General features: G+C 39.1%; 1 protein-coding gene across 1 annotated transcript in view; it reads left to right on the forward strand.

The window, feature by feature from the left end:
* Positions 1-287: 287 nt before the first annotated feature.
* ALCAM (activated leukocyte cell adhesion molecule) overlaps positions 288-13,638 on the forward strand; it is a 36,197-nt gene continuing 22,846 nt past the window's right edge. The window contains exons 1-5 of the mRNA XM_010010312.1: positions 288-389; positions 3,080-3,299; positions 7,373-7,437; positions 7,778-7,865; positions 8,729-8,911. Coding sequence (XP_010008614.1) covers positions 336-389; positions 3,080-3,299; positions 7,373-7,437; positions 7,778-7,865; positions 8,729-8,911 — 610 coding nt within the window. The 5' untranslated portion in view covers positions 288-335. The remainder of the gene's footprint in view (positions 390-3,079; positions 3,300-7,372; positions 7,438-7,777; positions 7,866-8,728; positions 8,912-13,638) is intronic.

A 13,638-nucleotide genomic window follows, 5' to 3' on the forward strand; every position in this document is an offset into this window, starting at 1 on the left:
TGATTGCAGCATACATGTTCATCTGGTTGAGTGGGTTCTTATTTGGAAATGCACCCACTGACTGCAGCAGGAAATGTGGGTCCAAAAAGGTTGCAATGTTTAAAAAAACAAATTTAGTGACAGGAATCCTGTTTTATTAGAGATTTGGGTAAAAATCCTACATGCTGGAAAACCGTTTGTCAAGGAGATGGCTCTGCTTTTCTGATAGCTGTGAGCCAAACGTTAGCTAGCATATGAGGACACAAGAAAACACTTAAAATTGTTTCTCTCTTTCTGTTTCTCCTCTAGCTCTGGGATTGTACACAGTAAATGCAGTATATGGAGATACTATTACTATGCCTTGTCGTCTAGAAGTACCAGATGGTCTTATGTTTGGAAAATGGAAATATGTAAGTATAGCTTACCTTACATTCGTTAAAGCTGGTATGTTATTTTTTATGTGTGAGATTACAAGAATCCAATCAATAGGATTTCTGCCTTGGATATGAAGACATTTATTCCTGTGGTTGTAAGGCTACAAGATTCCAATCTGCATAATTTCTGCCAAGGTTAGAGTTTTGAGGAATTAATCTCATTGTTTAAGAGAAATAATTATTTGGGAGTTCTCTGCCAACCTGTATTAGAGATCTGGCATGTTACCCAGTGGTGTCTCACTCGCTTGACAGAGCCATCGTTGTATATTTGAATACTTTTGAAGTGGGATACGTGAAGCAGGACAATGTTTCGTCCCTGGGAAAGTGACATCTTTTGATTCCTTTGGTTGGTTGATCTGACAGTCACTCAATATTGTTTCATGCTGTGTTGCATTTAATGAACAGTGAAGAGTGCAGAGCTGACTTCAGTATTCTGGTGGTTTCACTCTGCCATTGCTGGTGCACAGTGGTGGACAAAGGCAAAAACAGAAGTGTTGTCTTGGTCAGCTTGCAGTAGGAACATCACTGGATGTGCTTGTCCCTAGACGTTGGTACCTCAGGCCAAAAGGAGAATAAGCATAGCAAAGTCAAATAAAACCTTGAAAGTATGCCTACTGAAAAACACCAGGATACCAAAACCCTTATGCTTTTCAGACTGACATCAGGACAATCTGGTTTTCCTGCTTCTGTGAAATTAATCTAAATCTTCTCTCATGCTCAAACCAAAATGTTACCATCAGTAACAGGTGATTTCTACTCTGACAGTGGATTTAAAATTATGTAGTTCTCTCTCTCTCTCCCCTTGTAAGTGGCATCCACCATCTTATTTTACATTATTCTGGTTTGCTGCTGGGAGGTGTGTCATAATCCCTCCCTGCTCCTTCCCTTGTACCTGGAGGTTTGCAGCCTTTGCAGCCATCATCCACTCAAGAGTTCCTTCTCCACAGACACGTTTGAGGAAATGAAGTCGGAAGTCAATGGAGAATATTACACCAAAAAGGTTCAGTAACACTGTTTTGCATAAGCATTCAGAAGATGCAGTGCCTGCATTTTGCAGTGTGTTTGTTTCAGTCTGCTGGCTTTTTTGGGGAAGACACAAGTCCATCTCTATGAAGATGCAAGGCTGTTTTGAGGAAAAAGAAATGCATTCTCTCTTTCCGGTGCACTTCTAAGTGGAAAGGGACATTAAATCTGACATGCAAAAAAACTGATCTGGTTGCTATTGTATGAGTTCTTGATACAGTGCACGTAATCAAGTGAAAGTGATATCTGTTCTCTCAGGGCAGCTCCCAGCTTGGCAATGCTTGGGGGTGGGGGGCAGGTGTTAGGGGATTTTGGTTAGGTGGATATTTCATTGGAAGAAGGAGGAACTACCTTTGCTGCTCTGCTGCCTTGGGAGCAGCAATTTGGGTTCCTGGTGGGAGCCCAGGAGTGCTGGGAAACTTGCATCCTGGCAGGAGCAGACTTTGTTGCCTTGAATGTCTACCTATGCCTGCTTGTGTGCTGGGTAGGCTTACAGAGTTAACAGCTCATTTGCACTTGACAGCTAATTTCCTGTGTATCAAGTCAAGACAATACTTTCTTTCCTGTGTGATAGACATCTAGAGTAATCTGCAAGTGGGAGAAGAAGAAAGACTGTAAGGGAATTCAAACTTCACATTAGCTGTTGCTTCCTGCTCCTTGCCCAGCTCTGACAGAACCTATCTCTTGTCACAGCATCTTCATGCTTTTGTGGACTCTGCAGTCAAGCTGAGGTATTGTGCTAGGAGCACTACTTGCATCAGTGCTGCAAGGTGCAAGGGATAAAAAGGAATAAAATCCTCTTCCAGCCCCCCAGCACAATACTGAACATAATGATGGAGTCAGCCTTTCACCTCACTTTAAATAAAGGCAGACAGAGCCTGTCCCTGCTCTGTGTGTGTATAAGTAGGGTGGAATCAAATGCTGCAGAACTCTACCTGTAACTGTGTCTCTCAAAAATAATTTGTTTGTATGGGAGTCTTCTCCAAGGCTGTCAACTTTGTATTTCTTCTTAGGATGGTAACAGCATACAGATTAATATAAGGAAGATGTCTAGAAAATGCTCTTTTGCAGATTATCAGGACATGCATAAGTAACAATATTTCATTGTATGTATATTCCCATGCCACAAGTTCTTGGGCCCTTTAAAAACAAATAAAAAAAGTTAAAAACTAATTTAGAATAAAATAGGCTGTTATGCCTGATTAAATCCTGCATTTGGAATGAAGTCTCAATATCCCAGACAAACAATATGAATATGTAAACCAATCATGGATAAAAAGGAAACTGAAGCTTCTAAGTCCAGCTCACGAATGCTTCTGTTTCAAATACTTTTTTTCATACAGACAGAGGCAGCGGGTGCCAGAACCACCAGCCTTCATCAGAGAAAGCACTCTGCTATGCCGAGATTGAGCCAGTTCTACGGATTATATTCTCTATGTATACCACAGCAGTCTTAAACTAGCTCTCATATTACACTGAATTTATTGTTTGTATAGCAGAAATTTATCAGGAAAAAAAGCCATCTAATGTAGTTTTCAGATTTTTATTTTTTTTTATATTATGGGTTTGTACCAATTGCAGATCTTCAGGAACTTCTGAATGGAAGTGTATACAAAATAGAGATATTTATCCTTTTATTATAGGAAATGCCAAATGGATCTCCAGTATTTATTGCCTTCAGATCATCAACAAAAAAAAATGTACAGTATGATGATGTACCAGAGTACAAAGACAGGTTGAGTCTCTCAGAAAACTATACGTTATCCATCAAGAATGCAAGAATCAATGATGAAAAGAGATTTGTATGTATGCTTGTTACAGAAGATGATGTTTTCGAAGAGCCGACGATAGTCAAAGTCTTCAGTAAGTAAATCTAGTTCTTACTACTGTTAACATTCATCAGCATATGAATCGTAAATTACAGAAAGTTTTGTTTAAGGGAAAGATTAAAGCCAAGAAAGTAAGTTTGGCTGAGTAAATTACTAAGACTAGCAAATTTCTGCAGCTTTCAAAAATGTAATCTACTGGTGGCATTTATGTAACAGGACTGCCTGCACTTGCAGTTTATTCATGATAAGTGCTGGCTCAAAGAGAATTTTAGGCTTTGATAATGACTCACTTATATGATGTCATTTGGCCTTGGAAATGAAAAATGTAAAATTAGCACTGATTATTTTCCATTTGTTCTCCAAGTGAATTTTTCTGCAGGAGGGAAGCATTAACTGTGTGCAGTCTGCAAGATGAGATCAGGGGAGAGGTTTAAAGCAGCACTGAGCAGCCTGTGTGCAATGGTATGAACTGTGAGGGAGAGAGCAAGAGGCTGGAAAACGAGTTGCCAGCCCCAAGTACTTATTTTGTCCTCTCCAGAACTACCAGGAGGAATACCAGTTTGCAGTTCTTCTTTCTTAGAGCACAGCAAAGTTTATTAGTGATATCGTTACAACCCAATTGCAAGGCTGATCTGCAGTGGGATCCCCAGCGCCCTGGAGCACAGTCGTGTTCAAATCATACAGGAGTGTGGACAAACCTGGCCTTTTTCCCGTGCTAATCCAGAGCAGAAATGTAATCCTGCAAACCCTGACAGCCCATGGAGATGTCCATTGCTCCTTTTTGGGGGTGCAGGTCTGCTGGGGCAGAGGTTAGCATCTGTAAATGCTGCCCTGTGACTGCAGTGGGTATCTTCCTTAGCTTCATGTTTTTACATGGCTTTTTTTGGCCCTTGTTGCTCTTCAGGTGCAGATTTACACAGTCAAAGTTAGTCTCTGTTGTGGTAACACGTTGACTGCAGGGATGGGCAGTTTGGAAGAGGTCACGCTTCTGCTTGGAAAAACACGAAGTCGTGTTTTGTAAGGGCAGCCTTATGCTTCTCTCTGGGAGGTGTCAGGGAGTCATCAGCAGTGTCTAGGCAGAAGTCTGGTGGTGGCATAACTGAGTTCGAAGCTAAACTAGGGATCAACACTAATTCTGTTCCTTCGTTTCAATTTGACTGTGAGAACAATTGAATTAATGACAACAGGGAGGAGTGTGCTCAGAGCATGCATAGTAAACACAGTGCTTCAAAGGAAATTATAAAGAATTATCATGTTTACCTATCACACAGCAGTAAATATGTAGATGAGACAGTGGTATATAGTAAAATGAAATGCTAACTGCTTGAATTACTGAGTACTGTACTAAATATTAAAACAATGCTAACTCAGCCATGGAGCACAGCTTGTATATTTTATTGTATGCATTAGTACTAATAGAGAAATCTTCTATTTGCTAAGGAAGATAAGAATAGAGGATGCCACACGTACTGTGGTGGACTTAGCACTACAAGAAGCAGTTACCTTTGCAGTTTTTCATTTTGAGTTCACAACTTTATTTAGCGTTACCTTAACATTTCTTTGCTTTTAACTTCCTTGTTAAAAGCGGTTTTGGTTTTTCACTTTTGCTTGCTTGCTTGCTTGTTCTAATTACAAAAGAGTTAAGAATAGCCTGCAGGCTTCATTTATTTAACCAACAGAGTTTCTAACTCATTGAACCACAGATACAGAGCTAAACTGCAGCATTGTGAACCCTCATAAACCAAAATCTTATGCATCTGAAACTCAGCTGTATCCCGGAAGTCGTGACTGATGCTGGGTTTTACTGGGGTTTGTCATGTCCTCAGCTGTGCTACCTGATTAACTCAGAACTAAGGAGCTGAAATGGTTCATTGCACAGGTACCACCTGCTAGGCTCGCTTACTGGACTGCTCAAACAAGCTCTACCAGCTTTCCAGATGGATCCTGTCAGCATCTTTTTTTGTGGAATTAAGTGGCTAATTTCCAAAGCTGAACAGCCCAGTAGACATGAGCTGCTGTCCTACCACATGGATGCTTGGCTTTTGCAGGCAGTAATCTTTCCCCCCACCCCAATTATAGGGCCTATACAGAGTTGCAAAATACTCTGGCAAGCTTTTAAGCTGAGAGATAAGCAGTGGGCTGAAGTTGCAAACCCACCAAAATGGGCTCTGCTGCTGCCAAGTTTAAAATTTCTTCTTGCTTCAGACACTGAGTTAGTAAATGCCAAATAAGTCTTTGTAGTGAATTACCTTGGTGTACATGCTGTGGCTGTGGGAATCTGGCAGCAGACATTTCCTTTCAGAGGCTCCTCCAAGAGAGAATGTGGCAGCTTCTCAACTGGAGCATCTGCTCAGTCACCAGATCACTCAAAACAGGGAGAGCCACACAGGGGCCACAGAGCAGGAGGTCTTCCCTTTCCTTCAGTAGGAGCATTGCAGGGCTCGGCTATCAAAAGGACCAAAAAGTAGTCTTCTCAAACCACACTTGGGGGAGATAAGAGATGAAAGGAAGCAAGGCTGAGGTGACAGAAGGTGTTTTAAATCAACAAGCTGGTGACTTGTAACAGGCAGTCAACTGTGGCTGTTTATGGAACCCAAGAATCTGAACAAGGCGTCCTGTTAATGGTCTTGTGAAACCACATTTGCTTGAATTGACATTAAGATGTTTTGTCCTTGACAGGTTCTTACAGAGAATAGGTTAACCTTTTTCCATTAAAACTAACAAAAGAGAAATAAATATGCACATATCTTAAAAAAATAATCTTTACTAGTCCTTTGAAGAAATCATGGTGGTTTTGGTGTATAGCTTTGACTTTCTTTTGTTTGTTTTTGGGTTTTGCAACAAGCAAAGGGTTTGGGTTCTTTTAAATGTCAAGTGAATAGGTTCTTCTATTGCCTTTCATTTCCTTTTTGAGCTGTCGTTGTTCCGTCCTGGTGTAGTCTTCCAAGTAAACAATATACGTGCATTTGTATGCACACAAATACGCAGACATACATGCACACAAAGCAAATGGATTCTTGTTGAAACATGTCGGCTTGTTATCTCTGTGATAGCAGGAGCAGTACACCTGCACGTTAGGAAGCTCATCAGTGTGTAGAGATTTTGGCAAGGTAATAAGTTCAGTTTGGACTGGGATTAGTGACATACACACATTATTTATTAGGAAGCTTGATTTGGAAAAAAGTTTTGTAAGCTGGCATGGTTTAGGATGTTTCAGTCTGTAAAAGTATATAATATGTATGCTTTTTAATGCAGTATAGCTGGGGCGTTGAGGCTTTTTTCAACTGTACAAACATTGATTTATTTTTCTTTTTTCCCCCCTCACTCTTCCCCTCTGCCTTTAAAATTGTGGGGAAAACTGTCTCTTTTGGAGATAAAAATTTGCATTCTGGGCTTCAGGCCAAACTATTTTAACAGACAAGTTATATAGTCTCTAGAAAGTACTCTTTTATGATGGAAACATTGATAGATCCTCCACTTTGGCAGGCTAAGAGGTCCATCTACCATAATAAAAGCAAATAAGAAGACATACTGGCACTGAAGAAAAACTTTATTTTTTTTTAAGAAAGTCATAACTAACTCAGAATCAGTTTAAGTAATTACATTTATGTCTATCATCTGAATTTCTTAAATGTAGCAATCACAGTTAGGAAAAATAAACATTAGAGGAATGATTAGGTTGAATTTTTTCCTTTATAATGTGACAGCTCAGCTACAGTAATATCCCCAGTAAAGCTGCTTTTCTGTTGCTATAGTTTCGGTACTACTGGTTCCTTCTCCAGCGTGTGTATCGTATAAATGAGATAGATCAGGTTCTCTCCTTCCAGGTGCTGCACTAATCTGCCTGGCTAAAAAATGTATTGTCAGAATGCATGGAATCCGTTATGACATGCTTTAAAATGATGGTTTTTTCCTTTTCAATCCATTTGCTAATATTGACATAGAAGTATCTCACCTTTTCTGCTTGTAATGGCAAAGCATAGGTAAGACTATACCAGACCAGATTATTCTATTTAGTCTCAAAGTCCATGAGGATTTTTTAGTAACTTTTTGTTTTTAAAACAGCTGTATATGCTTTCTTCACTAGTACTTTTATTTATGTTTTAGAACAACCCTCTCAACCAGAAATCTTACATCAAGCAGACTTCTTAGAAACAGAGAAGCTACAAATGGTAAGAGCACCATTCTCCCTCAAAGTTATGTGCCTGTCAGCTGCCTGAAGTCAACATGGAGAAAGGTGATAGAATGAGGCTTAGAGAGGGTGCACGTGTGCCTGTGAGAAATTGTTGTCTATAGCCAGTTCCCTTGCCAATGCTGTACTGACCCACCACCAAACCCTTTTCCACATTGTACCTAAGCCTCATTGATGGGTTTTGTCCTATTTAATAAAAATGGTTGGAGTTAAGCATTTGAACTTTCTAGAAATTTTTACCCAAAGCAGTGTAAGTAAAAATAGAATTATATTAAAACATTGTGGAGAGAAACAGCAACTAATTCCTGTCTGTTCTGCAGCTTGGGGAGTGCGTTGCAAGAGATAGTTATCCTGAAGGCAATGTTACATGGTACAAAAATGGGAGAGTTTTGCAGCCCGTGGAAGAAGGTACGTTTCAATAATAGCCAATGTCCCTGACTCCACAGGCAGGTGTATGTGTGAAGAACTGCATTTATAGGAGTTTCTCTACTTCAGTTTAGTGTATTGTTCCTTTAAGGAAAACTACTCATATGGAAAGATGAAACTGGAAGGAAACTTCTAGGCCATTCAGAGCACCCAAGCTATGCCATATAATCTCTCTCTTTCAGTTCCAGCTTTAAAACTACATCATGGGGAATGAAGGCTGCCTTTGTTAATACTATTGCAAAGCTATTCTTGAGCCTGTGTAGCTAGTAGAAACCCGAATCTAATTTCCAGCTTCTTATTAGGTGTTAACTGTCTCAATTTCACACCTGTCCAATATTGTGTTTGGAACATGTAGATCATCATGTCCTTATATTGGTATTTATCTTCCAGGATATTTACAAAGAGTGCTTGTTTTTTCACTCTCTTTCAAATTTGATTTTGATGGGCTAATCAGACCCCAATATTTTACCTTCCATAAAATAGACAATACTTACAAAATTCCGTTGTAAATATGATCCTAAAAACTGGTTTTGCCAGGATTTTCGAGGCCTTATTTCTGCTTAAGAATTGAGCTGAGATTTATATTAAAAACCCCACCAGTTTGCAATTAGTTTTCTGTTTTGATTTGCTCTAAAATGTACAGCATGTTAGGACTTTGCTGTTGATAATATGTTCCTGATGTACATCAGTGGCAATACTAGAGATAAACTGTACAGTTTCTTGGGTAATTTGTTGTGTTGCTTGCATGTTTCTATCCTGATAACAGATACAGAGTAAGCAACAAAATGTAGGAAAAAAGGGTTCAAACTTGCCTGTGTGACACTTAAACAGTATTTCCTTTTCAGTTGTGGTCATAAATTTGCAAAAGATTGTGGACAAGTCAACTGGACTCTTCACCATGACATCATCTCTTCAGTACATGCCAACAAAGCAAGATGCGAATGCCAAGTTTACTTGCATTGTGACATATTATGGACCATCTGGCCAGAAGACAATACAGTCTGAACCAGTTGTCTTTGATGTTCACTGTAAGTTATTAGAAAGCACCTATTGTTTTATGAAGTCTAACTCAGGGGTGGGAAACAAATTCAGAGACATTTTATAGAATTACAGACACATTGCTGCTTGCCTGGTGAGACAGTTTCTTCAAAGCTGATTGCAGCAAGAAGGTCTGAGTACATTCTCTGTGTAATTTTGCTTCAGATTTACCTGATATTTCTTTCTAACCTTAGAATACTGAATATCAAGATTGTGTTGACAAGATGAAAGCGGTAACCACAAAAATTTAGTGAAACGTGCTTTTCAGAACTTTGACAGAAGTTAGAGTGGTTTATCACTGGCTGTCTGTGCCCCCTGAAACATGCAATAAATACACAATATAGTTTTTAGTATACTCAAATGATTTTCATTTTTGCAGAGACAGCACCAAATGGCTAATGCAGGCAGACTACCTTGCACATAATGCAGTAGCATGTCTACAGCTGTAAATTGCTGATTTTTGCATTTAAAATATATCATTAGAATATTGGTAGACTTTTACGTAGGGAATCTGTAAATAATGACTTCCAGCTGGCCTAAGTCCTAAGGCAGCTTCCTTACCGTATTACTGACCAATGTGGAAATTATAATTCTCCTTTGAATAAACAAAATGGGCAGTTGTCAAGAAAGGTCATAGTTGGTGGTAGCAATTAGAGAAGCGGGGAAGAGGGTTTCAAAGATTTGTAGAATGGCTTTCTACTTCTGAAGGACTGTAGAAGGCAGCAGGTTGTAGCAGAATATAGAGGAACAGGAGATATACAATATGTCCAGTCAAGTGTTACCTTTCTGCACACTTCAGGTAATACCTCAGTTTATAAATCCTTGTTTCAGGAATGATATGGTCTAAGTATACGGTCTAACATGTAATAGGGTCTTACTATACATTGTGTAACAACTCTATAGCGCAGTTGAATACACAGAAAATTAGAAAGGGATTGGATTTCTCCAGCTAGCATGTGTACTCCATTGCCTTGAAACAAAAGCTACAGGCTTGAAGTGGGTAGATCTACGTGGATGATCAGTTCTTCACAGGCAAAGTTTGTTGAGTCATGGAGTAGAAGATCAGCTTTGACCTTAGTCAGATCATATAAAACCTTGGAGCAATTGCTCCTTGGTTTCACCTGGAGATGCCAGAGTAAATTAAGGCCTTTTCACAAGCTGTTTCTCCAGAATGACAACCAGCAGAACTGGAAAAGAAAACCTCTGGACAGCAATCATTATAATTAAAAATAATATAGAGATTTCAAGCCTGCAAACACCTATCCCATCTTTTTAAAGATAGAGGTTTTTTTCATCTTTTGGTTTTGCTTTAAAGTTGGGTTCCAAATTTCCCTGGGTTTTTTAATTTATTTCTGTCAACTGTGCAGCCCCATGACCATGAATAACTCCTGCTGTGTATGGCAGATGTTCACAGGGAAGAAGTGTGATGACCAGAAAGCATTTGTTGCTATTACTTGCCAAGAGATCCTTTGCTGTCCTCATTTCCGCACCACTTTCATGCATTAGGCTACATCTCCTGTTGAGGATGAGGCTCTTGCAGATTCTGTGGAACACGTACGATGTGCACTTGCAATTAAGGACTACCTGATGTGAGAGAAAAAGAAGTCTGCACAGCACTGCAGAACAGTTACTGTGCCAGATACTATGTGCATTCAGTATTAAACATTTTATGTTTGCTAGACTAGGTCTTTTAATCCTGGTCTAGTAACACACAATTTAATTAAGATAGTTCTTCCTCCAGAGATAGGCAGTATCATTGTGCTGCTAATTAGCCAACAGTGGGAAGCAGGCATACCCTTCAGTAGTAAAGAGGCCTCAAGTATGAACTTTGGCTTTAGAGTATGGCGTTACCCAGTTTCCTGTCTAAGTATTTTTATTTGCTGTAACTTCAATTTCTTACACTGCTCAAATGCTTCTCCAAATGAATTTGTGAAACTCTTTATTAATAGATGTCCAAAGCTTCAACAGATTAATTTCATGACTGATGTTACTTGATGATGATGATGTCTGATCTTTTTTTTGTTTTGTAATTTAGTTCAGTGATCCTAATTAGTTTCTTTCTCAGTAAATGTGATTTTTTTTTTTTTTTTAAATGAGTCAAATATAATGCAGATGGAAAAAAAAAAAAGGCAGACTCCAACTCTAATAAATGGAAGTCTTCCAGGGTTGGGGTTCTTTTTCAGATTCTGTCAAAACTTACTGTGTTTTGCATCTCTGAAGCAAGCAGAAAAAAATCATGAAGAAGACCTGTTGTTTGTTCCTTGAAACTTAACCATTTATCATACAGAAATGAGAAAAGCATGCTTAAACTATGTCCACACAAGAGCTTTTTAAAGATATACCTATTCAGTCAGGATCTAAGAAGTGTCTTACTGTTTGGAGGGGGGCTTTAGCTCTGAGCTAGTGCAGTCTTTAATACTCAAGTGTTAGTTAGTTGACATCCTGGAAGCAGCCAGCCACTGTAACCTAGCATGAGAGGATGAGTGAATTAGTACCTGCTGTGTTGGATGCTGGCTGGAATTGGATAACTTAGCTCAGCTAGCAGTAGTTATCAGATCTGGTTTGCAGCTGTAGCAAGCAAGCTACTGAAAGTAACAGTAGTAATACAAGAGAACTCTTGGAGCTGGACAGTTAGATAGTATCTCAGTTATCTAAATTACCTAGACTTCAGTTATATTGGGTTCTGCTCAGCATTACTCAGTGTAAAAAGATAATGTTTGTCAGGCAGACTTTCCAGTTATGCCCTATTGTTAAGTGTCTGTCTTGTTATGGATAAACTTCATTACATAACAGATTAGAGTCAGTCACTGTATATTCATGCTGCTTCTAGCACTGGTGTTTTCCTTGAAATTATGCAGTTATGGCCATGGTGGATCTGGGATAGCAGCATTCATTTAGTGCTGGATCCCAGAATTTTGTTGTTGTGGAAAGCAGAGTCTCAGTTTTAGAGAAGCACAAGGTAAGGTGGGCCAAGCCAGGGATATATGCCACTGAGAGGCAAGTTACACCTTCCTTAGGCCCCTGTTGTTTATTTGTGAAGGTAGGGGAGCACACTATCTGTGTTTAAGCATTGCCCTGTCCACTGTATTTTCCTGTCATCAGGTTGTGTTTTCCTCAAAAGGATGACCTCTTCACCTTAGAGAACAATTTAATTATTTGTTAATTATTTCTGTAGTTTTCTTGGTTTTTTTCTTTTTTTCCAGTTTGGAGAATGAAATCAAAAATTTGCTTCTGGTTGATTGCAGTAGATAGAAGGGTAAGATATTCCTACAGGAAAGACTGGTGGTTTGCAAGAAGTCATTCTTGTCTAACTGTCCATTTTTAATCCAGTTCTGTTCTTCTCTGTGGGAAAACCTGTTCCAAGTTAAAGTCCTAAAAGTTATCTTCATTATAATTCACAGAATCATAGAATAGTTAGGGTTGGAAAGGACCTTAAGGTCATCTAGTTCCAACCCACATGCTATAGGCAGGGACACTTCATCCCTTTTCATTCTTGAGACAAAGCCTAAGCGATTCCAGAGTATATCTAGACATCCTTTACGGTAATTTTTTCACATTTAGTCATCCTCACATCAGCTTGACAGAAGGAGAGACAAGTTTTTGCAGCAGGCCAGCTCACCAGACAGCCCCCAAAATGGGGATTTTTGGCCTGGCTGTTGTCAAGAGGTGTGCATGGGCTTCCTGGCTAGTTACTTCATCGTATCTGTGGCATTTCACACCAATAGCAATGCTGGACTTCCCTTTCCTAAGCAGGCAAAGTTGTACTTCAGCTCCGAAGGTACTGAGATGGAAGCTGTTTGGACATGGAAGGGAGCTGAAGCTTCTGTATCTGAAGGAGGGATGATGTGGCTTGTTGAAGCCCACTACCCATCCTCCTATGAGGAGGAGAGATGCTGTGTTAGCGTCCTCAGTCATCAAGCGGCCACAGCAGAATGCAGTTCCTGTTATAGAGAAATCCTGTAGCAGAAGACAGACATGTTGAATGCCTTAAGTGTTGGAAGGGCTGTAAAGCACATGCTTCACTAAACATACAAGATAACTGGCAAGGGTTTCTCTGCTCTGTAGTTATTTTTTTTTTTTTAGTGTCTAATAAGATGTGCTCTACTGTGTCTTAACAAAAGACTGGCATCTTTGATGGAATTTATTTGTTCATTAAAATTAAAACATTGAGAGCTATCTGCCCGTATTCCTTTAATTTTGTTCTTTTTTTTTTTTCTTTTTAACTATATTTAGGTTTCTACTTGGAAAGAATAGCATCTATTAAAGTATACTGTCTTTACTTAAAAAAACCCCCACAAAGTAAAATGTAAGTTATAGTTCAACTTCACTGAACATGACAGAAGTATGTTACATTTACAGTTTTGTTGACTATGTTAAGGGTCCTATTATGTTCAGCAAATTCATCTTGCTGAAAGCCTGTAGTGATCAGCATATAGAATAGGCTGAACATAGTCGCTTAGTTCATATTTCTTTCTTTTTAATGCAAGAAGGTTATTATCTAGTACTAATGCAAGGCATTGAGAGCTTCAGTTGTTTTTCTGATTGCTGCAGTCCTCCAAACAGTGAGCTTCACAGAGAACAAGTTAATGTCTCATAATGAAATCACACCATGGAACTGTTCATACCCATCAGGAGTTTTTTTCTTTTAAGTACATGACATGGTTGTAATCATTGCTGTTTCAGTTACAGGTATTTTGGTGAAGAAAAATGAATGAAA

Source organism: Nestor notabilis, unplaced genomic scaffold (assembly GCF_000696875.1).
Source record: "Nestor notabilis isolate BGI_N333 unplaced genomic scaffold, ASM69687v1 scaffold7662, whole genome shotgun sequence".
NCBI classification, from domain to species: domain Eukaryota; kingdom Metazoa; phylum Chordata; class Aves; order Psittaciformes; family Psittacidae; genus Nestor; species Nestor notabilis.